This window comes from Saccostrea echinata, unplaced genomic scaffold (assembly GCF_033153115.1).
Source record: "Saccostrea echinata isolate AGI-Se365-2 ecotype Australia unplaced genomic scaffold, CSIRO_AGI_Sech_v1 ptg000009l, whole genome shotgun sequence".
NCBI classification, from domain to species: domain Eukaryota; kingdom Metazoa; phylum Mollusca; class Bivalvia; order Ostreida; family Ostreidae; genus Saccostrea; species Saccostrea echinata.
The window spans coordinates 25431349-25459285 of NW_026889758.1; the positions used below are offsets into that span (position 1 = coordinate 25431349).

Genomic DNA, 27937 nt, shown 5'->3' on the forward strand with positions numbered 1-27937 from the left:
GCCTATAGTTGTGTTAAGAGCACATGTAAGTCATTTCATTATAGTTGCCAGGTTTTAAAAGTTTTACAGTACATGTAGGCAATTTTTCATAAGAATCAAATAAAAAAAAACTTAAGGAGTGTGTACAACAATAGTTTTTCATATAAAAAGATGGTAACAAAAATAAAAAAAAAAATACACATAAAAAAACATGTTTTATAAATAAATTAGGACGGATATTACAAAAAATTGTGTAAATGCATAATTACTGCATAAAATCAAAGTGAAAATGTGTTCATATAAGAATGTTTGTAATAAAAATGCACAGTTTTGATACTTACTGAAATGACTGTTGGACAATAAATAATATTAAAAGTACTGACCTATATTGTAGATTATAAATTATACAAGCTTTGGTGGTCATGGAAATTGAAACTGCATATCATATTTATAACATAGTTAAGTAATTACGATTTTGCTAAAACCTTACTAAAATGAATAAATCAAGTTTTGAAGTAAACTGGAAGTACACGACTGTACTTTCTAACCATAATGCATAATTTTCCATTTATTTTTAAAATCAAAATGCCATCTGTTGAAAGCATAACAAATTCCTATACAAACTTCTACACACTCAATCAGATACAGACTTACAATGGAACAATATCATCTTTTAGTTACAATAGCACCTCAAGCACAGTCATACATAAAAATCATCTGTCTTCCGAATCGGTTTCATCAGGTGGGTATGTATACCACATACTCTGACTAAATGACTGTTAAATGTTTGGTGGCTTTTGATTGGAATCATGTGGCCAGAAGAAATGAGTGAGTATATTTAGTTTGTGTAGATATATCACAGTTGACGGTATGGAATGCTAACCCTGTAAGTTGTCCCCCTTTACGTTCTGCTACCTCCCGTGTGGCTCAAAAGCTTTAGGGCGTATATTGGTCGATCGACTGGATCTGACAGGAGTCTGGAACTTTGGGGACCTGTAAAATGTAATGTTCTGTTTTACTTAAACAATTAACTGGTGACATTAATCATCTACTATTAATAAACACATCTATCAAAAGTATAGCATTAATTTTTATGGAAAATAAAATAATTCTTTGAAATATGCTGAAATTAACAGACCTAAAAACAAAAACATGATGATTAAAATAAATGTCTCATTTAGAAATAGGCATTAGTGGCACAATTTTTGTGTCAAAGATATAACAGAAACATCAACTCATAAAAATATAAAATTTCAGTAATTTGTTAAATATCAATGGACTCAAAAATCAACATATTTAAATAAACAGAATAATTTCAATACAAAAATGATACCTCTACTTTCCCAACACTAAATACATGTATAAAAAATAAAATAAAGAATTTGGAAGTAATAATCATAAAAAGAAACAATACAATCACTATAGGTCTTCTGTTTGGACAGCAGACCTAATTACACAATTCTGGGGAAAGTAAGAGGATAAGGCTACATCAAGTGTAGCCTCTAGAGTCAATTTTACTTGTATAATTTATAGAGAAAGTACTTGTGGCTTGACTCTGGTCTATACTCACTACTGGAGATCACAGGGTGCCGGTAATCGTACTAAATCTTCAGGACTAGTCATTAAATTTTAAACGAGACATCATATACTTAACTAATTGAGAATACATGTTATAAATTAGTATTCTAGGCATTGACAATGTAGTATGTTCATGTATCAAGTCTTAATTGAATGATATGCACTTGTAAAACACACAAGAACAAAAATATATTGACAACTAAGAAATAATTCCCATGTTGGAGGAATTGTTGGAGAAATACCCAAATAGTCTAGATATTTTGTTGGCAAATAAAAATTGAGCCTGAAAGGCAAGGTTTTAATTTGCCAACAAAATCTCGAGACTGAGGGGTATATTTTCCAACAATTCTGATGATGAGGGAATTATTTCTATTCTGCGATGATGAATATTTAAACTTCTATGTAGAGAAATGCAAAAGCTTGATTTGGACGTCATCAGAAGAGTCTTATCACAACTGAATGCATTAGAAAAACTGTGACGTATTCTGAACCCAAAGTAAATTTTTTCCACCAATTTGCGTCACAATCAATCAATATCTCTATCCTTTTCCTAGTGAACACAGACAAAATTAGAGGAAACTGATTTAAATTCATTGATAATTGTTTGTGATTTATTTGAGAATAATGATTGTGGTATCTCTTTGTGATAACTGTAGTAAAACTGAAAATAAACCCTTTATGTTGATTAGAACGTAAATGTACAAGTACATGCACATTTTAGGAATATCATTGATATTAGATCATACATTTAAGTTTTAATTGCACTCCTTAGTGTAGAGAATAATTTTACAAAAAATTTATCCCAAAATTAGTTAATACTTCTTTTTATTATTAGATAACACTCATCTATGTCTAATGTAAGATATTGTTATCAAACATAACACAATGTAAAGCTTATACCATTTCTGAATGAAACGCTTGGCATCACTAAAAATAAATTTTAATATATACAGTTTCATGTTTGATACAAAGAGTACAACAGCAGGGAATCCTGGGATTTGCATGTATCTGATTGGCAATGCTAAATTGATTAATAAAGACTTTAAACCAGCTTTCATTTTATTTATTCATTTATAGCAAAAATTTCATAACCATTTTTGCTTGTATCCCTTTTACTGCAGTATTAACATGTAAAATGAAAATAATAATAAAAGAAAAAAAAATTGATGCTGATGTCATGTACATACGACTGAATTATGATACTGCACAGGTATCAGGTAAAAGTTAAAAATAACTCAGCTTTTTGACACTTGATTTTTTTCTACCAGATTAATAATTGGAAACAAATTGAGGTTATAACCAATTAGCAACTCTGCATCTGAGAACCATAATGAAGAGTATCCCAAAGCTCCAAACATAAAGCAGATTATTTTTAGTACCTCTCTGATCTCCTAAGAGATGAATCCAGCTTCTTGGACTTGGGTGTGGCTGTCTTAGGCATACCAAAGGAGATTTCTGAGTCCTCCCTAAAGTGGGATAGAAACAAAATCATACACTACCCTTAACTTCAACAGAAACAACATTTACACTGTAGTACAATACAGGTGTGAAATCAAAGGTACAATCTGAAAGATCTGAAAAAATAGCACAAAAACTTTCAACATCGTTATCAGCTGGTACCTGATTGGCAAGAAACTCTCTGACTGAGTCATATCCATGTCTTTATTGTGGTCACGTGTGGGAATCTCAGCCTAAAAAATAATACATTACATACATAAAAAAAGAGTGTCTAAAACCCATAATACAATATATATGTAAATATAATTAATGTCTACATACTTAGACTGAATATTGTTTTATCCTCACAAATTATTATCTGGCAATAATGTCTCTAGATTGCACATTCTACAATTGTATTGAACTGATTGTATTGAACAATTGAATTGTGTAAGAGTTAGAATCAAAACAAATCCACAAAGTTCATACCCCTGCAACATCAAGAAAAACCTAACACTTGACATGTTTACATGTTTTAGACAATGATAATACTGACACTCTCGTCATACTCCCGGCGGACGGCATCGCTGAGCTCCCGTTTCAGTGTGTTGATGTGTTGTTGGTGTGTATCTATCTCCTCCTCCAGGGACTTGATCTTACTGATTGCCTGGTTCTGAGTCTCAACAAATGCTCCAACCAAATTCTGACAAATTTCAAAGCCATTGTAATACATTGCAAGCATGGAATAATTTTGGTATAAACAGAAAATGTTTATTTGTTCATTAACTTAGCTCTAAAGACAAGTGACTCAATAAGGTGTAAAGCGGACATTAATTTTTCAAAGTACTGTATATAATGTGTATAAAAATCAAGAGTGCTTTTATTTTCTTCACTAAACTCACATGATGACTTTCTTTATTTAAAGGTACTAACCTGTGCAGCAATAAGCTCTGGTCCAGCTTTCCCAACATCACTTGGAATGAAGTCAGCATTCAGTAACCTTTTAGTCCAGGAGAAGTCTGTGATACCCTTAGCCAGGGTCAATTCTTTCTTAGCCTGTGAACAAGGCATGTGTTTTATAGCAGAAAGATGTTACTTTAAAGTGAAAAGTATGTAAATACTGAGTCCACTTAGTAAAAGCTAATGCTTACCTGCTCCAATGCTATGGTAACAGCTTTGAGATACTGGGCCAATGTTTCCTTATCTCTAAAATTTTTATTAATTATTATTAATAATTATTAGTACATGTACATGTAGTTATTTAAAAAATGAAACACACACAAACATGCATAAATTTTTCCAAACAGTAGTCCAAGCTTTTTACAGAATGATAAGTTCATTTGTGTTAGTAACTTTTTTGAGAATTTGATTGATTCAAGTTACTTTCCTACATGTATTTCCACAAATTGCAATCCCTCATACAGTAACTAAAACAAGAGGTCCATGGGCCACATCGCTCACCTGAGCACATTGGCTAGGCAAAAGCACAAATCAGTTCAGTATTGAAAAGGTTACGGGGGGGGGGGGGGGGGGGGGATGATGATGCTTCCATGTCAATATAACAAATGGCTTTGTTGTACTTGAGTAGATTTAAAAAAAAATTTCCTATATATTCCTTTGTAAAAATTTGATCCCCCATTGTGGCTCCTCCCTATCCAAGAGGTCATTATTTGAACAAACTTGAATCTACACTACCTCAGGGTGCTTCCATATCAATATGACTAAACATAGCTTTTCTGTTCTTGAGAAGAAATATTTTTTCTGTATGTTCTTATGTAAAACTTTTGATCCCCCATTGGGCCCCACCCTACCTGGGGGTCATCATTTGAACAAAATTGAATTTACACTATCTGAGGATGCTTCCATATCAAAATGACTAAACATGATTTTCAGTTCTTCAGAAGAAGATATTTTCCTATATGTTCCTATGTAAAATTTTCAATACCCTGTTGTGGTCCATCCCTATCCCCGGTGGGCCTCATTTTAACAAACTTGAATCTACACTACCTGAGGATGCTTCCATATCAAAATGAGTAATCATGGCTATGCAGTTTTCTTCAGAAGATATTTTCCTATAAATTTCTATATAAGACTTTGATTGTGGCCCCACCCTACCCCAGGGGGTCATGATTTGAACAAACTTGAATTTAAACTACTTGACGACACTTCCACATAAATATGATCAATCAGGGCTTTGCTGATCCTGAGAAGAAGTTTTTTTTTAAATTTTTCCTATATATTTCTATGTAAAACTTTGATCCTCCATTGTGGCCCCGCCCTACCCCCAGGGGTCATGATTTGAACAAATTTGAATCTTCACTACCTGAGGATGCTTCCATATATAAATATAACTCATCATGGCTTTGTTGTTCTTGTGAAGAAGATTTTTAAAGTTGTTCTTGAGAAGATTTTTAAAGTTTTTTCCAATATTTTTTTATGTAAAACTTTGATCCTCCATTGTGGCCCCACCCTACCCCTGGGGGTCATGATTTGTACAAACTTGAATCTACACTACCTGAGGATGCTTTCATATAAATATGATCAATTAGGGCTTTGTTGTTCTTGAGAAGAAGATTTTTAAAGATTTTTCCTATATATTTCTATTTAGAACTTTCATCCTCCATTGTGGCCCCGCCCTACCCCCAGGGGTCATGATTTGAACAATTTTGAATCTTCACTACCTGAGGATGTTTCCATATATAAATATAACTCATCATGGCTTTGTTGTTCTTGAGAAGAAGATTTTTAAAGTTTTTTCCTATATATTGCTATTTAAAACTTTGATCCTCCATTGTGGCCCCACCCTACCCCTGGGGGTCATGATTTGTACAAACTTGAATCTACACTACCTGAGGATGCTTTCATATAAATATGATCAATTAGGGCTTTGTTGTTCTTGAGAAGAAGATTTTTAAAGATTTTTCCTATATATTTCTATGTAAAACTTTGATCCTCCATTGTGGCACCGCCCTACCCCCGGGGGTCATGATTTGAACAAACTTGAATCTACACTACCTGAGGATGCTTTCATATAAATATGACTCATCATGGCTTTGCTGTTCATGAGAAGAAGATTTTTAAAGATTTTTCCTATATATTGCTATTTAAAACTTTGATCCTCCATTGTGGCCCCGCCCTACCCCCCGGGGGTCATGATTTGAACAAATTTGAATCTACACTACCTGAGGATGCTTCCATATGAGTTTCATCTTCCCTGGCTCTGTGGTTCTTGAGAAGAAGATTTTTAAAAGACGCTATTAATTTTTCACTAATTCTTTATTATCTCCCCTTGAAAGAAGGTATGGCCCTTCATTTGAACAAACTTGAATCCCCTTCACCCAAGGATACTTTGTGGCAAGTTTGGTTGAAATTGGCACAGTGGTTCTTGAGAAGAAGTCGAAAATGTGAAAAGTTTACAGACGGACGGACAGACAGACGGACAGACGGACTACAGACAAAATGTGATCAGAAAAGCTCACTTGAGCCTTCGGCTCAGGTGAGCTAAAAAGAAAAGAAAAAGTCTCTGTTTTCCACGAAATCTTTGCTATTTGGTAGGACTTACACACCTGGCAACAGTCCTCAATGCTTTCTCGGCATCTGCTACATTGGTAAGGAGTGCCTTTTTCTCCCCCTCCAGAGATATCACTTGTCTGTTCAGCTGCCTCAATGTCTGCTCTTTCCTCTTCAGTTCACCTTTAGTCTCTGTCAACCCCTAAAAAGAAAACCAAGTTGTTTTTATTTCACATTTACTATTTGTTTAACACGGAGCCTGAACAGTATCAAATATTTTCATGAGAAATGACTTGGTATATCTTTCAACTATAGCAATCACACTTGTGAATCCCTTCTCTTTAACCTCTCACACCAATTGTTTAGAAACATTGAAGTTTGATTCACTCCCTAGGTGCTGAACAACTTCAAGGATCTCATTTACTTATCAACTGCCCATCTGCATATCTCTTACCCCATTCAACCCTAGTAACTTACATGTACAGCCTCTGAGAGTGTCTGTTCTTTCTCCATGCCCTCTGTTGTGTAGAGATCCAGCCTCATTGTGATCTCCTCCAATTGATGACTCTGTTCTACCAACAGCTGCTGGGCCTGCTGTTCTCGCTGTAGAGCATTGTTCAGTTCCTGACACACACTCTCAAACTTATCAATGGAGACAACATCAAGGTCCTGCATGTATGAAAAATAGAAATTCAGGTGGTGGTCTCATTTTCAAAATGTGTAAGTATTGCTGCACATGAATGTATTTTTTCTGATAAGTCTTCATATTCGTTCAGGTTTCTTCAGATTAATGGGTAACTAAAAATCATACTCTACATGACTCTTCAAACTCTATATGAAATCAAAACAACTTTCCTATGTAGCGTCAGCGAAATTGTTAAAAAAAAAAAAACTAAATCGTTATGTGGAGATTCCACAGATTTCTACACTGTTTTTGTTGTACCTGGCCCTTGATGGTGCTGAGTTGGTCCTGGAGCCGCTCTATGTCCTCTTTTTGTGGGAGGTCAGCACACTCGTCCTTCATACGACCCAGTTCTAGGACCAGCTGTCTCCTCTCCACCTCTACTGTGTGGAGCCTCTGTGTAAAATCCAGAATGTGGGTCTGTAGCGCCCCTAATAACTCCTGTACAAAATCAAACACCTCCAAATTTAAAGGCTAACAGAAAATAACACATCAAAATTTATTCAGTCAGAAGTACAAGTTGTAATCAAGTTCTATTAAAAACTGATCATCTTTTTCACTACTGTACCTGAGCTGGGACCATCTGTCCTTTCTGGTCCACTGATTTTCCAACACATATTTTGCTAAGACCTCTCCCAAGAACCCTGATAAGAGAATTACGGTCTCTTCCACCTAAACCAGGATGAGGAGCAATTCCCTCAAACTGTCGACAAAGTTTGTCCACCAGCTTGGTAAAGGAATTCCTGGCAGCATTTACAACAGCTCTCATCTCCACTGCTGATGCTGCAAAACAGAGTTATAGATTGATTTTCAGTTTTTGAACAAAGGATCAAAGCTTAAAATTTTTGACACACTCTCTACATGAAATTTTTAAATTTTGGAATTTATGATGACCTTTCTCTTTGCCCTTGATCTGATCAGTGACCTCTAAAAGCTCAGACATAGAGGTGGTGGCAGTATTTAACAGCTCTGCACTAGACAACCACTGTAGAATGGAACTGTGCATTTCTCCTGTGTTTCTTTCTTCTGTATCTCCTGTAAAATATACATGCCTTTGTATAGCATACATCCATTTGTATTTATAGCGAAACTTGTCTAATCTGGGAGCATGTTATAATTCCTGCATACTAGAAAGCAGCTTCAGGGAAGGAATGATCACATGCTTCAATGTTGGTTATTACCTCATAAACACCAAAAACAGACATATGCCTTTACTAATTTAAGATAGAATACTTCATTTCTTAAATATGTACATACTTATGTTTCAATAAAAATTAATCACTCACAGTATACTTAAGAAAATGAGACAGCTATACCTGGGAAAGCCTTTAATGTTGACTTCACTCCACCTGTACATACAACTATTCCATTCATATTGGAAATCACTGTGTCATAAGTCACAAACATCCTATTACAGTTCTGTCCAAAAAATCTTAGCCTATTAGCAGCAAGAACAGCCACTACTCCAACTCTGAAGGTCAGCAGGGGGTGCCTTTTGGCTGGTTTCTCAAGCTTGCTTGGTTCCCCAGCTGCAGCCTTCATCTCTGCACTGAGGGTGGTAACCAGAAGCTCCATTCTCTCTCTACAAAACTCCCAGTTTGACATTTGCTCCTCCAGCATGTTCCTCTGGATTGCCAGCAGAGAGGATCTGGAAAATGTGGGGTATAGGGCACCTGCCAGGAGACTGCAGGTAGCCAGCAAGGCACGGTTTTGTTTCTGGGCTTCAGCTAAGTGATTTCTCAGATCAGAACACTCAGTCTCTAACCCCTGTTGGACAGTGCCAGTCATTCTTATCTTCTCCCAAGCCTGATCAGCCATTGACTGACTCTTCTACATGACAAAAATATTAGTAAAAATAATAAAATATACCAGGAAAAAGAAAAAATCAATCTTACATCCAAAATTAACATACAGTGTACATGTACCCATAACTTCCATTTCATAAGCTTTGAAAAACTTACTTTGGATCGAGACTGAATTTCATTCAGCAGTTGTGAGTAGTGAGCCTCAATTTCCTCTTTCTGTTTGTTCCAGGCAATCTCTCGTTCTTTGGTCAATGCGGTCAGTTTGTTAAGCTGATCTTCATGAGCTTTCTGCATGTCATCCAAAGCATCCTCTTTCATCCTAACAGCCTCTTCAAGATGTCTTATCTGTAATATTGAAATCATATACTAAATGTATATCTGGCTCTATTTTTCTCTAAAGCCACAGCTTTTCTTAGCACAACAAAAATTAAAATATACACAGATTTCTGACCTTTTCATCAGTTCTCTGAGCAGTGGTCACTAAGTTACACATCTGTTCATATACCAGACTAGTGAGGTCAGCCCATGTGAACTGATGAATAGACGTGTCCTTGGGAGGCACCATAACGCGGCCAGCCAATAGGCGCTGGTACATACCATGTAGGAAAGCCAGCTTCTCCTGAAAGAGAATACAACGGCATATATACTTGTAAGACCTGGATACTATATGTATGTTTACACCAGGTTTGAAATACTCAGATCTTATTTACTTCTCTGAAATTTTTGTTGGTACATGTATTACTATGGAACTTAAAATTTGGTAGACCCACTCAACCTTCCACTCAGTAATGAAATAACTACCCCACCCTAAAGAATTACATCCCCCCTTCAACAATGAAAACTAATTTCTACCCCCTTATTTAATTTTTAATGGAATAGCCATTGCAGTATAGAAATAAGATAATCCTGTATACGTAAATAGAGTTTTCCTTTACCTCATCATCTGCTTTATGTCTTTTAACCAATTTCATAATCTGGAAAATAAAATGACATTCGTGTTATATTTTCAAAGACTAACAACAAGGAAATATATTTCATTTTTGTGGTGATTTTGATTAGGACTCCTTTATCATATTTCTGACCTCCTCTGAGAGTTCCTGCACTCGTTTTCGGTCCTTAGTGGAGTTACTACTGGAGCTCTGTAGAGTAATTCTCATCTTGGCCATGCTGTTCTCCATCTCAGAGTACTCTGATCTCACTCGATTCAACTCCTTAGCTGTCCTAGTGTAGTTTTTCTGAGCATCCTGTACATATATACATGATTCATAAGCCCTACTGGAAATTCTTTAAACCAGCTGTTTTTCTTGATTGTTTCGATTCACAACAGCCCTTACCTCCAAAGCTTTGTCCTTTGCCCAGATCATCTCCTTACATTGGTCAATCTCTTTATGAAGAGCATCACTGGATTTCTTCATTTTTCCAAGCTTTAATAGAAATAGATTTCTTGTGAGTGACACTAAGTTTTAAGGAACTTTTACTGATTTCATTTTATATATATATTTCTATTTATGATAGTACATCGTACATGTATGACAAAGATTCCTTCTTGTACACAACGCTTATATTGAAGTAACTTACTTCCTCAGTGGTGTCATCCAGGCGTTTCTTGTACTCAGTCAGAGTCACGCGTAGAGTCTCCAGGACGGAAGAAGGGGCTGTACTTTTACTATCTTTTTTACTCTCTGAAATAAAACACAACTTCATTAAATTCCCTCATGTCACTACATTCCCTATAAAACTTTATATAATTAAATTTCTTATCAAAGAAGGAAATTGTTTGACAAATGTGCATCTGATGTTTCATCAGAACGGATTTGATACTGTGTGTCCATGTTTAAGAACTATCATTAAAGTTTCTTACTAGAGGTGGAAACCCGTTTTGGTTTTTCATCCACCTGGAAGTTGTTCAGTAGCAGCTCCAACTCTCTCATACTTCCTCCATATGTCTCCTCCAGGTAAATCTGTCTCTTCTTGGCCTAAAATCAAAATGTAAATCATACAGTAGGCATTTCCTTTGTCAATCTGGAAATAAATACTGATTTTCTCATGTCTATGTTTTAAAATAAAATTGAAGTAAAAACAATATGCATGCAATACAAGTGATCCAAGAGGCTGAAAGTTTTTTATCCTTCTGAAAACTTTGTATTTCTAAATAAGTTTAAAATTCCCTGTTACTGTAGATTCTTAAATAAAAGGAAGAACTTTATTACTGTGTACATATACATGTAATTTTGTGAGAAGCATCACTCACAAAAGAATGGGTGGACTTAACTGGCCAGAAAAAATGCCGTAAATTAAAGTTTCGTAAAATGTTTATTTCTTTCCATCATATAAATCCCGATATCTTAACCGTGTATTCATGGTACAGATGTGAATTTAAAACGCTCTTTAGGAGGTAAACTAAATAAATATCGAAGGCATGGTGCCTGAAGATTTCTTGAATATCAATAGATAATTAGGGTCACACTTTTTTCATCGTCTGAATACATAGTCAGCGCATGTTTGTTGGCTGTTCTTAAGAAAACTGTAGTTGTATATTGAACACAAGAGGCCCATGGGCCACATCGCTCACCTGAGCACATTGGCTAGGAAAAAAAAGCAAAAATCAGTTCAGCATTGAAAAGTTTATGGGGGGGGGGGGTGAATTTTAAACTACCTAATGATGCTTTCATATCAATATAACAAATGGCTTTGCTGTTCTTGAGCAGCAGATTTTTTTCCCATATATTCATTTGTAAAACTTTGATCCCCCATAGTGGCCCTACCCTATAATAGCTACCCCCAGGGGTCATGATTTGAACAAACTTGAATCTACACTACATGAGGATGCTTCCATGAAAATATGACCAATTATGGCTTTACTGTTCTTAAGAGGAAAAATTTTAAAGATATTTTCCTATATATTTCTATGTAAAACTTTGATCCCCCATTTTGGCCCCACCCTACCCCTGGGTGTCATGATTTGAACAGATATGAATCTACACTACCAGAGGATGCTACCATATAAATATGACCAATCATGGCTTTGCTGTTCTTAAGAAGAAGATTTTTAAAGATATTTTCCTATAGATATATTTCTTTGAAAAACTTTGATTCCCCATTGTGGCCCCACCCTACCCCCGGGGGTCATGATTTGAACAAACTTGAATCTGCACTACCTGAGGATGCTTCCATATAAATATGATCAAGCATGGCTTTGCTGTTCTTAAGAAGAAGATTTTTAAAGATATTTTCCTATATATTTCTATGTAAAAATTTGATCCCCCATTGTGGCCCCACCCTACCCCCAGGGGTCATGATTTGAACAAACTTCAATCTACACTACCTGAGGATGCTTCCATATAAATATGATCAAGCATGGCTTTCCTGTTCTTAAGAAGAAGATTTTTAAAGATATTTTCCTATATATTTCTATGTAAAAGTTTGATCCCCCATTGTGGCGCCATCCTACCCCCGGGGGTCATGATTTGAACAAACTTCAATCTACACTACCTGAGGATGCTTCCATATAAATATGACCAATCATGGCTTTGCTGTTCTTAAGAAGAAGATTTTTAAAGATATTTTCCTACATATTTCTATGTAAAACTTTGATCCCCCACTGTGGCCCCACCCTACCCCCGGGGGTCATGATTTGAACAAACTTCAATCTACACGACCTGAGGATGCTTCAATATAAATATGACCGATCATGGCTTTGCTGTTCTTAAGAAGAAGATTTTTAAAGATATTTTCCTATATATTCCTATGTAAAACTTTGATCCCCCATTGTGGCCCCACCCTACCCCCGGGGGTCATGATTTGAACAAACTTGAATCTACACTACCTGAGGATGTTTCCACATAAGTTTCATCTTTCCTGGCCCAGTGGTTCTTGAGAAGAAGATTTTTAAATGATGCCATTATTTTTTCACTAATTCCTAATTATCTCCCCTTGAAAGAGGGCGTGGCCCCTCATTTGAACAAACTTGAATCCCCTTTACCCAAGGATGCTTCATGGCAAGTTTGGTTGAAATTGGCCCAGTGGTTCTGGAGAAGAAGTCAAAAATGTGAAAAGTTTACAGACGGACGGACAGACAGACAGACAGACGGACAGACGGACGACGGACAAAATGTGATCAGAAAAGCTCACTTGAGCTTTCAGCTCAGGTGAGCTAAAAATAATGTCATATTAAATGGAGAATAGCCGACAAATGTGCGCTCACACTTAAATTAACAAAAAACATGTTCAAAACAAACTTCTCGTTTCCATTGTTATGACTGAGTTAACCTTGATTTGACTTCGATTGACCTGTTAAATATTACAATTCACCACGTGATGTCCACCTGCGAGTGTACTCATGAAAACAGTTACATTGTATTCTTCAACCTGACCTCGTTCTAAATCACGTCTTTGAGCGTGTTTGGTTGCCGTTTTCAGAATTTAGCAAATTAAATGTAACAGTTGTTTTAATTTTGCGTGTCCACACATTTTTTTTTTTAAATTTCATATTGACACCGCTGTAATATGCCATACACATATTCGAATTTCTATAGAGAGAGGGAGAGAGAGAGAGAGATGTCAACAATGATGCCGATCGATAGCCCAACCTTCTATTAATATTGATTACTTGACCTAAAAACCACTCCGGGTACATGCCAAATTCCGGAAGACGACACTAATGTATCGTTGCTTCAATTTTGACTCATGGCAACAGGGCATTGCTTTTTTACAAATGTTCTACCTAATATAACCATGTATACGTAACTCTTTCTATTGCTTGTAATATGGTTTGGATTCACTTCATTTACAGCTTGGTAGAGTAGTCGCAAAAAGATCCAAAATAGGGCGTTAAGTCCACCCATTCTTTATTTTTATTTGTTAAAATTCATGTGAAAACTCTTGAACAGCAGTCAGGATTCTCAGGATTTGTTATTTATGAGTTCTTTCATGATATTAAGTACTCACATAAAATAAAAAATCTAAAGTACTATGATTCACCAACACTGACCTTGGATAGTTCCTCTTTGAGCTCATTAAAGTTTTTCTGATGGACTTCCAGTTCCTTAGATAAGTTTAAGATGACATTTTTCTTATTCTCCACCTCTGATGTCAGCTGCCGCTTCACAGAACTGTACTCCTTCTCCACTTTATCCAGCTTTGTGTTCGTGTCCTTATTGTTCCTCCGCTCCTCTTCATACGAATGCTCCAGTTCTCGGATCTGTTTAGTGAGTCTGTCTATCGCTTTGTTAGCTTCATCATTGGCAGACTTCTCTACCTCTAAAGCCCCCTCCAAGTCCCTTACTCGAAGCTGACAGTAATGAAATCAATAGTAAATAAATGTCTAGGATGGGGTACCCTATAATGTTATACATTACTAACAGCGCTAATTAGTTTCAGTAGGGATATATTACTTTTGAGTACCTGTATGATTTCTGAATTGAACTTTGTTTCTAGATGTGCTGCCCTCTCAGCTTCGATGTTTTCCTCCACAGTACGAAGCCTCTGTAGGGACATCTAAACAGCAAATAATAAAGTCATGAATAGAAAGTCTGACAAGTAAACTTACCTTGATTTAAGGATACATGTTTATCTTTACCATTCAATATACATGTACATGTATTACAACTCTGACGAACTGTTTAAAATATCTATTCATACGAGAACCACATTTTTATGATACCTCTAAATCCTTCTTCAGCCTATCTTCTCTTTCCTTTGCATATTCAATTTCTGTTAAAGTTCTTCTAAGATTTTCTGTTTGATTTTTCCTTTCACCTAAGACATCAAAACAGTAAATTACAGTACTTTTAAGTAGATTATCAATACTATTACTACTTTGTACAATTCTTCACTTTCATTTTGTAATGAATTTACTTCTTCTTATTAGAAATGCACTGAAACACTTACTTTCTAGTTCCTGTATTTTCTCTGAGAACTCAGATATGGCACTGAAATAGATAGCAAATACATATACTGTTGACAGATTTCTTTCAGTGTGGGATATATTTATGTTATGTAAGCAGTCATAGAGATAAAATGGTTGAATTATACTGATACAGAATGATAGTAAGAAGCTATAATACAGTCTCAGTGTAGTATTTACCTTTCATGTTGTAAAACAAGGGAATCCAGTTTGTCTCTTTCTGCTCTCAGTATATCCAGCTCTGTGTGACATTTTGACACTGAATGGTTCTGAAAAAAAAAAAGAAAGCCACATTCACATTCCTTTTTTTGGAATCAAATTTCTTCTGAATCTTCTAAATCATATGTATGACCTTTCTGCAAATATTTACTATATGAATGAAACTCTGAATTGGTCCACAACATACACTTTTAGTACACCAGAATCTCACTCTCTCCTCATTGTACACCAAAATCTAAATCTCTCCTCAATGAACAGCAAAATTTCACTCTCTCCTCAATGTTCATCAAAAATTTACTCATTATTCTCTCCTTAATGCTCACCAGAATCTTTTTACTCTCTCCTCATTGTTCATCAAATCTAATTCTCTCCTCAGTGTTCATCAAAATCTTACTCTCTCCTCAGCGTTCATCAAAATCTAACTCTCTCCTCATTGTTCACCAAAATCTAACTCTCTCCTCATTGTCCACCAAAATCTAACTCTCTTCTCATTTTTCCACCAAAATCTAACTCTCTCCTCAGTGTTCATCAAAATCTTGTTCATCAAAATCTTACTCTCTCATCATTGTTCACAAAATCTTACTATCTCCTCAGTGTTCACCAAAATCTTACTCTCTCATCATTGTTCACAAAATCTTACTATCTCCTCAGTGTTCATCAAAATCTTACTCTCTCCTCAATGCTCATCTTGAGCTGAGCCTCTGTTTCCTTTGATCCCTGTTTTTCAATCTCTAACTGATGCTGGGCATCCTGCAAGTCCCTTGTCAATTCCGAAATTTTAGCTACAAAATAATCAGTCAACTTAAAATAGATTCTGAAGACATTTAGTTTTAAACCTTCCACAATATCAGTAGTTTCTTAGGCTGTTCATTTAATCAAGAATTTCATATGACCCACCTTGTAATTGGTCTTTGACATCAGTAAGCTTTGTTTCTTTCTCATAGGATGAACTCCTTTGGTGGTTGATTTCTCGTTGACATTTTGTGAGCTCAAACTCTAGGTTTTGTCGAGTGGCCTCCCCTTTCTCCAGTTGTGACCTCAATTTGGCAACCTGACTCTCCAACTCAGAAATCTGGAAATATACATCATAACACACTCTTAATTACTCTATATTTTTAATACCAGTGATACCACTTGTACTGTAGAGATTGGTGTAGTTTATGTTATTTTGTAACCGAAGTGATTCGTAACACATAAATGTGCATACTGAAAAGCATATATATAAATATATATATATACACACCTCTGCATTTGAACGAGTGGCTGCTTCAAGTCTTTCTTTTTCAACTGCATTTAATCTTCTGCGCACTTGAGACAAGGACTCTATAATATTCAATATTAGTATGCTTTAATGCTAGTAAAAACTTATGCATAAAGCATTTTCTCAAAACTATACATCATCAGAAATGCTTTTTGATAGAAATCAATTTGACAATATAAGAAACTGCAATGTTTGTATTTTTAATGTTTTTAACACAAAAAACATTATTCTTTGCTTTTTTTTTTCTATAAAAATTTTTATGATAGTAACATCTAAATAGATCCAATTAAAATAATAAATAAAATGCTTGGTTCACTATCTTTTGATAAATTTTCTTTTTTGAAATAAATAAAAATATGTAAAGTTCAGAATTCCATATAATTATCCTCTTTCATGTATTAAGGCAGTTCAATTCAAACAGCTGACCTTGTTCAGACTGAAGGTCAAGATTGAGTTGTTTGACCTGTAGGCGGAGCTGATTGTTCTCCAGTCTGTATTTATTGATGTCATCGTTCTGTTTTGGAGATCGGGAGAGTGACATCTTCCAGTCTGCAGTCACGTTCCTGTAATTATTGGAGGTGTCCTCTGGCTTTGGCTACAAGAAAATAAGCCACATCAACTACAATTAGGTTAGCTTAGAGAAGATAATTTAGTAATTACTTTCAATCATCTCACAAGAAGGTGCTTTTGTTTCCATAAATCTTTTCTGTTTTCCATCACTTCTACTGTTCCCAAATACCAGTAACTAAAGAATCTTGCAAAATATCTTATTTAAATGACCAAGTTTAAATTAACTACACATCATCACAAAATCATGCAGAATGTCTTTATTTGTTTAACTTCAAATGGTTTACGTCAACTACCTGTATTAAGATGACTATTTGTACATTTTAGTATCCCATAGATCTGTTTATTATTTATCAATAACTTTTTGTAAAGTTTTAATCTTATAAGATTACAAAATAAATATTTCAAGGTGTCAATAGAAAAGCATATCAGCTGTTTCTTATCTTGTTTATAAAATAACAACAAAAGTTTTCACACCTGTACAGTAACTTTATCATCATTAATCACAGAATGTCTGACACAATATTTTCTCCTTCTTTGCCCACAAACCCCAAACACTAGTTTTTAGATTGTTATTTGTGCAGAGAACAAGCAATGCCAATGCTGTTTGATTGAGTCCAAAAATGATAGATAGATAGATAGATAGATAGATAGATAGATAGATAGATAGATAGATAGATTAGATAGATAGATAGATAGATAGATAGATAGATAGATAGATAGATAGATAGATAGATAGATATACAAAAAGAAAAATGTAGATAAAATGCAGATGACAAAACAAAATCATTTTTTTTTCATTAGTTTATAAAGCTCAAACAAAATTTCAAAGAGATCCATGAAGTAATTTTTGCTAGGGTTAAATGCACAAATTTATAAAAATGAACATGCATATTATTTTCTGTTTCAAGCAGTCAGATGTGGATATTTTCATGCAAATTAAAAAACCCAAACAAAGCAATAAGAATGAAAGAAACAGTAATAACAGCTATATATATATATATATATATATATATATATATATATATATATATATATATATATATATATATATATATATATATATATATCTATCTTATCTGAAATCATAATCATATTTTCTATAAAAGCTTAAATTATTCTTGGTCTTGAACTGATTTTTAAGAGGATTGATTGGTCATTGAAAAATTGTCATTTTTCTCTGATGAAAATTACAGTGGCTGTGTACAGCTAATTAGGTACATTAAAAAGAGAAATTCTCCTTACCACATCCAACCCACTGATGATGTACTGAAGGTGTATGTGTGTAATATACAGTTAGAGAAAGTGGACATTATCATAATTACTGTCCACATATGAAATTTAATTATTGTTCATGAAGGACTACCTGGGTAATGCAGTAATGTTATCTGCCCCAAAAATTACTTTAATGGAAAAAATCTATTATGTTCTTAATGTAGGGAATATTTTTAGAAATCATTGTAAGATATGACATTAAGGTTCATTGATACTCTGATAAGAGAGGTAACTCTTTATGGGGTATTTTTTTATATCCCTTCATAAACTTGTTAAATTGAAATGTCATTTTTGATGAATTTTGCCTCGCAAGCAATGCTAAAATTGTTTGCACTCAACTTAAAAAAAATTATTTTGGAAAATCATAAGCATTAAAACAACATTTTATATGACTGTACAGACTCAACAGAGGGTTTAAGAACCTTAAAAAATACTACATTAATTCCAAATTTCAATGATTTGGAGAGAAGTTATTTATCACAAGGTACATATTTAAAGATGGGAAATACAGAGCACAGGTCTGCCCAGACTACTTCTTTTGATAAAATGTTTAGACCCAAATATAAATAAGAAGAACTAATAAGTTATTTAATAACTTGTTTCCAATCCTTTTGATCTAATCAATGAAATATGTTCAAAACAATATAAATATAATATCAATGACATGTGAATATAGAACTTGGACAAGCTTTCACTTTCTGAATTCTAAAGTCAAAATTAAACAAATTTTGTACATTTCAATCTCATAAAAATTACAGGAAATCCAAATACACTTTATGACATCATGGAGACAAAAATTGTCAATTAATTTTTCCAATAAAGAATGATTTTTGTAAATTGCCAGTTCTTCTAAACAGCATATGCACATACACATTTTGATTTTGAAAATTTGACCACTATGGAGTACAAAAGAATGATTTACAGTCCGTTACGATTCAATATGTTCATAATAGACACATAACAAATTCATGCTTCCAGAAAAAAGTGTATTTTTGTTTACTGGTAATTTGGTAAATATTTCATAAATTATAACTCACATTTTATATACATGTGTAAGACAATCATCAAAATGATGCCGACTGTAGAATCAGAGGTCTAAAGATACAATGTACCATAAGCCACACATATGATTTTACAACACTAAAATAAATACATGACTTACCCTACACTTGTAAAAACTACTTGATGGTGGAAAAAGGCCTCCAAAATACTGTCCAAATATGTCATAATACATGTATAATTTTTTCAATTAAATAAAACAGTCAAATCACATTGAATGATTGAGTTCATTTCTTCTTAAGCATAATGATCCAAGATTTTAGTCAATAACTGAAAAGACTCATTTTACCATATTATGATTTGATTTGAATGTATTTGTTGTAAATTGTACTGAATACATTCAAATCCAATCCTTTTGTCTTTGCTGTACATCAAGTTCAGACAAAACCTACCATATTGGGGATAAAGATGAGGTTAAAGGTTTAGCCAAGATACAATAAAACTATGTCTTAATATAAAATGGAAGATACACCTTCTCAAGCCAACAATAAGAAATGGAGAAAAGTGTTGGTCAGTTAAGGACTTAACAATCCCTGTTAATAATTCATAACCTACCAACTGCTCATTGGAACTTGGGAATTCTTCTTCCTCAGCATTTGTGCTTCCCTGTGAGTCCTGTCCTTCCATATCTCCCAAAAGTTCAAACTCATTTGTGGGGCTTTGAATTTCCTCCATTTTTACTAATAAATGCAAGATGGGTGTTTGTTTATTTATTTATCCTTTTAAATTATTGATTGTTCATTAGAGTGCATTTTGAACATAATTGAAATGTTTTGGACAAGTAGCTTTTTCATTCTTGCAAAATTATAACAGTAGTGGTAAATATTCAACTAGCATTCTAATCTTCAGTCAGAGGCTGATGTTTCCCTAATGATTTTTACATTATGTAGCATTAACTGCAAGCAAACAGCGCAAGATATAGATCTATATTCAGACATTCATTGAAAATTCCAACAGGTTGTGATGAATTGCCTAAATGGTTTATAATGGCCAATTTGGAAAATAATTTCCCAGATTGGAAATATAATTCTATGACTTGCAAAAAAGATCTACATTAAATTCAGCAACTTTTGCCTGCAAGCACATTTTTCTCTTGATAGAACATACTATTGTTAAAATGATATTGTTCTACAGACCCTGTTTAATGATAAATTTTCTTCCTTGTGTTGACATTGTAGCAAAATGAACAGGGGGAGCCACAGGTTTACTAAGAATAATCCAGAAAGTTCTGCACGTCAACATGGCATGTAAATTCGAAGCTAGAACAAGCGTTGAAAGAATGAATTGGATTTTCACCTTTATATGGATTATTTTCTAGGATAAAAAGCATAAACAAGCTCAGAAAGGTTTGTTATGATTAATTTGCCAGTTATTTTCAGTGTTCAACTCCTTTTGTATTCTTCAAAATCGTTTTGGAGAGAATCTGAATCAAAAACTATAGAAGGCTTCTCATTTCCATTGATCATATGCCAGAAATGGTGATTCAAAATACCTATACAGATACAAACACATATCTGATCCAATTTGCTACATTGCATATATATGGGATGTATTCTGACTCTGGTGAGGGCTTTTCCTGAGACACAATTAGATTATTCTAACTAACTTTTCTATAGCCCTACAATTTTCAACATTGATCACTAAGAAGTGCTGGATTTTCTGCAGGATGAATGCCCTGAAGTAGTTGCAGAAAAAGTTGCTGCTTTTCATGCATTTCCATGCAAATTTACAATAGTTTAATTCTATTAAAATAAATATTTTTCATTATTTACACTGTTAATCTATATTTCAAATAGGATATCATATCCAAAAATGACTATTATAACCCCTTTCGGCATATTTTGGTTTCAACCTGTTCAAAGCTTCGAACGTTAGTATAATTTGTAAATAAGCATTCATTTGTATACACATGCACAGTATAAATGACTCAACACTAAAAATGAAAACTGTACTAAGTTAATTAAAGTAAACATAAGATGAAATGTGAGAAAATAAGACCTTGTTGATGTTAAAACTTATTTCTGTAGCCTCCTGATCGCCATATTGTTTACAACTGCAGATACGGACAGATAAGAATAATGACTGTTGATTGGATAAAATTCAAAATCTGCATTCGCCGCGAAAACAAGTTCAAACAGCTGTAGGAAGTTGCTTTAACCAAACACCTATATATACTACAGTATATAGGTCCCTGCTTTAACTGTTCAAACCAGTATTGAATTTAAAAATTCCTCCAGAGATATAACTGTTCAGATACATTAAAAACATCGATCTTATTTATGCCTCAGTTTCACTGGTGTTTTTTTCTCCTCGAAAAAAAAAATCAAAAAAGTTAGTTATTTATAAATATATGCACTGTGCGAATCTGATTAATGAAAAACATGTCATCTGCATATATATCTGGTTTTTGAAGTCTATTTTCAAAGTTTTTATCAACTGCTGTATGTATAAATTAAGATTTAAAATAGTTTATAAATTTGTTATCTTTAACTGCATATATAGTTAGTTGAGTCAGTTTTTTTCCCTGCCCTTTTAAAAATCATTTACTCGTTTCCAATATTGTTTGGGATCATTTATGCAGTCTATATATATACTATTAATAATGTCGCTTTTAAATTTTCAGTACATGCATATCATTTTCCTTACTATTTTTTTTTTATTAGTACTTAACTATATTATTGTAATAGTGATAGTTTTATGTTGTTTTAATTATTATGATATTCAAATGTATAATTTATTAATTATACATTTATGAATATGCCACAACTGATTTTAAACTCTGAAGTGCATGTATTAATCTGTGTGTCAATCATTATTGACAAAGACAAATAATTTAAAATCAAATATCAATAATATTTAATAAAATAATTTATCAAATAAAATAATTAAATAAATTAAATAAAACAAACTAATTGAAATAAAATAAACAATCAGCTAAAACCTTAGATCCACTCCTTGTTTTATCCCTACACCTGTAATAAGCTACCTGAGTAGAATTCAACTTTCTTTAATCCTATTGGTCAAAACTTTTACCTCCAAATTCTGGACATGAGACAAAGACATTATTCAGATTGCTTTCAGACTGAGAAGACATGATTCTCATATATAAATTATAACTTTTACTGTGAACTGGCAACCAGATCCTAATATTACATACAATGATAAAGTGCCAGTAATTGTTGTTAAAACAAAAGTACCTGATGAGGCACTCTGTTCCATAAACAGGGTATTATTATCCATGGTATTATCTACAGATATTATCATCTACATTAACAAATAAAATCACCATCAACGAACCCGCAGGTGTCTTGGTTATATTTAACATCTTTACCTGACCCCTGTAACAAAAATGGCGCCCACGTTGGGACTGGTGAAACTGGTAATACTGGGACATCGATGGAAAAAAAGTGGATTGACTCAATGACTTTGCCTAGAAGAGTTGACCGAACTTGGTGGAAAATACTGTGATCATCATGATTGTGCATCTTTCTTCTGACTGAAAATCTCTTCAATATAATAGTTTGGCGTATACGCAAGTATTTAGTTATATGTGCACATTTTATTATTTGTTTTATAGAATATAGCATGCTTTAGTGTTTACAAATACCAGACAGTATTTTTTTTTGAATTTTTTTTGGGGCACTTCTTTATTTTGTTCTGAATTTAATATTTTTATTTTTGGTTTCAATTTGAAATATTTAAATACAGGCAAGAAAGTCAGAGTGAAATGAACCATTAATTGCTAACAAACTTATTTCAAATCATTCCTGAGACTTTACTAAACTCTGTTCTGTACTGTCATAGACTATTGATATACAGGTAGTGACAAAGTTTGACTATTGACATATTGACAACTTTTAAAAAAAAAAAAAGCAAATAAATAAGAATTAAATTTAAAAGTCCATAAATATCAACCTTAAAATTATCTTATGATTTCATGAGTTTTCACAAATTAGAAAAATTTGTAAGTAACCCTACTTGTCTTCAAGGTTTAAAATCTAAACAACCAATCCTAGTGTCCGACAGTAAAGGGTTTACAATTAAAAATAATTACCAAGGTAAATTTCCATTGGAACTTTGGTGTCACCCAGGTGCTAAAACTAAGTTTTTAGTTGACCAAATAGAAACTCATATTGAGTCAGCTTTGAGATATCACAGAAATATTGTATACTTTTTATGGTCAGGTACCTGTGATATTACACAAAAGACAGGCAAGTTTGTAAATTTGAAAAATCCAGACACTGAACAAGTTGTCAGTGACTTGGTTGACCAATATAAACGTGCATATGAGATTGTGAATCGCTATAGCCCTTGGGCTACACTGAAAATTATAGACTGTCCGTTATTATCAATCAGTCAATGGAATGAATTTAAGGGGCACACAAATCCTGATCAATTTAAGGATGAAGATAAACAAGCCACTGAACAGATTATTTTGTTGAACACTGAAATTCAAAAACTCAATTCAGAAAATTCTCAAAATACCATCAGAGTCAGTAAGTTCTATTTTCGATCACGTAAAGTAAAAGGCAAAAATTCGAGACATTCTGTAAATTTGGCACTAAATTATGATGGAATTCATCCAGGTAATCTGTTGAGTTTGGCCATCATTAAGGAAATGTTGGAAACTGTTCAGAAAGATTGCTATAATGTGACTGATTAAATTTTCTGTATATACAGTGAGTGTCTGTAAGTTCATGTTATAGACGTGGTCAGGCGTTTGAATTTCTGATTGGAATTTTCCGTTCGTCAAGTTTAATTTATGTAAAACTTGTAAATTTTCTTGTCGTATATATTATGTCTAAAGTTCAACCCGTATTGGCTCGGTATTAATTAGGTGTGTTAATCTCATCAATTAAGAAAAGTCAATCTCCATGTTTATTGATCTTACCAATAATTAGGTGAGTAAATCTCATCAGTTATCAAAGGGTCAATAACTCTGTATGTCATAAAATATCCAAGTTCTTTTGGTTACTTTGTATGAAGTATATTTCAATACGGTACAACCTTCCTGCTTATCTATTTTTATGTGATTACGTTTACAAGTGCACACAGATATTGTGTATTTCGTGCAATTTCGTGCAATTTTACGCGTGCATTTTTTTGTCGATCGAATTACAATATTGCATGCAATCGTGCGGTTTCTTTTACATTGTGCGTTATATTATTTTTTTTTTTGATAGTTACTGTAGAATTATAGAACAATAGAGTGTATATATATTTTGTTCAGTCAAAAATGGCTGCAAAAGATACTGAGAAAGAAACAGAAAAAATTGTCAAGGAAGAACAAGTAGAACCAGTAGTCACACAAGCTGACATAAAAACCATGGTACAGTTTTTAAAACAAAATACTAAATACAAAATCTTGACACAAGAAGAGTATGAAAACCTCACACATTCTCAAGCAGAATTAGAGGATGAACAAGGCATCCCCAGATCCTCCACACCAAAGCCTTACAGTATGTCTAATGTCCCTAGGGTAGATTCTTTTCCCATGTTTAGCAATTCACTACCTAGCAATACTATTTCTTTATCACATCCAAAGATACCAGTATTTTCGGGGGAAGAAAAGTCTGAAACATCTTTTGAAGTGTGGAAATTTGAGGTTAGATGTATTCTTAAAGAGAGAAATTTCTCTATGCCAATAATATTACAGGCAATTAGGAATTCTCTGAAAGGAAAAGCTAGGGGATTACTACTATCTTTATCAGAGGAGGCAACTCCTGCAAACATTATTGAAAAATTGGAAGGTGTATTTGGCAATGTCTATGATAGTGAAACAATCATGCAAAATTTTTATATGCAACGGCAAGAAGCCAATCAATCTGTAGCAGAATATGGAATTAAATTAGAGTCAATATTACAGTCAGCTGTAGAAAAAGGTCATATTAGCAAAGATGCCAGAAATGATATGTTAAGAACAAAATTTTGGTCAGGATTGAGAGATTCAGAATTGAAAAATGCTAGCAGATATAAATATGAAACTGTAAAAGATTTTGATGTTTTGAGAAAAGAGATTCGAGCAATAGAGTTAGAAATCTCAAATTCCAAAGCCAATAGCAACACAGAAAGTTCTTCAAAAACAAATCTAGCTCATAATCCTTTGACTGCTACAACAGATCCTACCAACAAAATGTTAGAAAACATACTTAAGAAAATTGAGAGGATGGACCAGAAGATGAATACTTTTGAAAATACTTTGTCTGGTATGAGTAGATCAGGGGGAGATAATTCTACCAGAGGAGGAAGGAGTCATGGTAGATTTCAGCATACCAGAGGTGCTAATAACTACACCCGAGGTAGATTTTACCAACAACAGAAAAATCAATCACAACAGCCCAATGAATATGATAGACCATCACCAAGAGATTCAACAAATTACAACAGAGGATTTTCTTACAGAAGCAGACCATTCAGAGGCAACAGAGGTTTCAGCGGAGGTTATCCCAACAGAGGAATCCCATCTCCTGTTAGTTACAATACAGAAAATCGAAAAAACTAGAAGATGTCTGTATTGCGGAGCAAATAACAGACATAGATGCTGAAACACAACAAAGCTCCAATTTTTCTGATGAATGTTTTAAAGAAATAAAATGTGAAATATGCAATCAATTTGGTCATTCTGATTTACATTGTAGAGTTAGGAAAGATCATCTAAGATCCTATCACAAAAGGCCTCAAAATATTACAAATCATAGACAAACTAACAGAACATGTACTCTAGTAGGTACAACCAATGAAGTCTCTGTTGGTATTAATAGTATCATTACAACAGCACTTGTTGATACAGGTTCTGCTATTTCAACAATTTGTCAAAGTTTTTATGAAGAACATTTATACCATTTGCCTTTGAAACCTGTGACAGATATTCTGCACATTGAATGTGCAGATGGTCAAACTTTACCATATTCAGGTTATATACAATGTCCTTTGAAAATCAATGGCATAGGTAATGAACAAGTGTCAATAGATGGTTTGTTTCTTATTGTACCTACAACATCTTATAACAACAGTGTTCCTGTCTTAATAGGTACAAATATTATCTCTGAATTAATGAACATAGTCAAAGAATCCCATGGTCCTAGATACTTACAGGAAGCAAACTTGTTTGCCCCATGGTATCTTGCATTTAGATGCATCTCTTTAAGAGAAAAAGAGTTACAAAGACACAAAAATGTTCTCGCTTTAGTACGATTAGCGGAACCATCTAAAGTTACCATCCCCCCAAATACAGATATTGTATTACAAGGTTACCTTCAAAAGGAACTTCCTTACCACCCAGTCTGTGCATTATTACAACCTACACCTAAGTCAAAAATACCAAATGACATAGACATTTCTCCTGTGCTTATACCATACAAACACCAACATAATGGTGTAGTACCAGTACATATAAGCAATATTACAACAAGAACAGTAACTCTCTCTCCACATGCTTTACTTTGTGAAGCTCAGCCTGTAAATGTGGAAGATATTGCTTGTCATGTCCAAAAGTTCAATGAATCCTTAGATATTGATATTATAGATCTTATTAATATACCAAAAGATGAACTATCAGAGGAAAATTTCCAGAATCTATCTAGGTTGATTCATGATTTTAATGATATATTTTCAAAAGGTGACACAGATGTTGGTTTTACAAAATGTGTTAAACATCAGATAAAATTGTCAAATGAAGTCCCTTTTAAACAACGGTATAGGAGAATACCTCCATCAATGTTTGATGAGGTTAGAAATCATCTTCAACAATTGTTAAGTGCAGGCATTATTCGACAGTCACATTCTCCTTTTGCGTCAAATGTTGTTCTTGTAAAAAAGAAAACAGGAGAACTACGTCTTTGCATTGATTTTAGAGAACTTAATCAAAGAACAATTAAAGACAGTTACTCCTTACCAAGAATTGATGAAATTTTAGATTCTCTATCTGGAAATAAATATTTTTCAATACTAGATATGAAATCTGGATATCATCAAATTGAAATTGAAGAAAAACATAAAGAGCGCACTGCATTTACAGTTGGCCCTCTCGGTTTTTATGAATACAATAGAATGGCCTTTGGGCTAGCTAATGCCCCCGCCACTTATCAAAGGCTAATGGAACAATGTTTAGGAGATTTACATTTAAAAATTTGTTTCATCTATTTAGATGATATTATTATATTTTCGAACACTTACGAAGAACACTTAGAACGATTAAGTCTAGTGTTTCATAAACTACGTGACGCAGGAATAAAACTGTCACCAAAGAAATGTTCTTTACTTAAGACTCGTGTTCGATACGTTGGACATATCGTATCAGAGAAAGGCATTGAGCCTGATGAAGAGAAAATTAAAAAGGTTCAAGAATGGCCTCGTCCCAAAACTCGTGAAGAAGTCCGTCAATTTTTGGGATTTGTAGGTTACTATAGAAAATTTGTTAAAAATTTTTCAAAAATTGCAAAACCTTTATTAAATCTCATGCCTACTCCCACAAAGAAAAGTCGCGGTAAAAATAAAATGTCCAACAAACAATTACCAGAATTTAAATGGGAAGAAGAACAAGAACATGCTTTTAATTTTCTGAAAAATCAATTATCTTCTTATCCCATATTGGCCTACCCTGATTATTCAAAACCATTTGAGTTACATACTGACGCATCTTTGCATGGGTTAGGTGCAGT

The 27937-nt window shown here is 33.7% G+C and overlaps 1 protein-coding gene across 5 annotated transcripts; it reads right to left on the reverse strand.

The window, feature by feature from the left end:
* Positions 1 to 208: 208 nt before the first annotated feature.
* Positions 209 to 21330, reverse strand: LOC133182100 (coiled-coil domain-containing protein 171-like). Of its 5 annotated transcripts, none has more exons than XM_061316824.1 (31): positions 19833 to 19952; positions 19381 to 19428; positions 16803 to 16971; positions 16359 to 16438; positions 16013 to 16187; positions 15785 to 15897; positions 15077 to 15165; positions 14881 to 14921; positions 14654 to 14748; positions 14395 to 14487; positions 13982 to 14281; positions 10853 to 10967; positions 10570 to 10673; positions 10326 to 10415; positions 10074 to 10235; positions 9927 to 9965; positions 9443 to 9610; positions 9148 to 9336; positions 8503 to 9016; positions 8081 to 8221; positions 7755 to 7969; positions 7448 to 7627; positions 6982 to 7173; positions 6561 to 6706; positions 4146 to 4200; positions 3928 to 4050; positions 3551 to 3697; positions 3178 to 3248; positions 2937 to 3023; positions 1313 to 1328; positions 209 to 972 (listed from the first exon to the last, which is right to left on the reverse strand). In XM_061316824.1, exons 1-31 carry the CDS (start codon positions 19950 to 19952, stop codon positions 916 to 918), a joined length of 4134 nt encoding a protein of 1377 aa, XP_061172808.1. In that variant the 3' UTR covers positions 209 to 915. The 5 variants fall into 5 exon arrangements, with proteins under 5 accessions (XP_061172808.1, XP_061172807.1, XP_061172811.1 ...); XM_061316825.1 differs by lacking the exon at positions 1313 to 1328 and adding an exon at positions 1550 to 1594 and having other exon boundaries at positions 895 to 972; XM_061316823.1 differs by lacking the exon at positions 1313 to 1328.
* Between the last annotated feature and the right edge of the window lie 6607 nt (positions 21331 to 27937).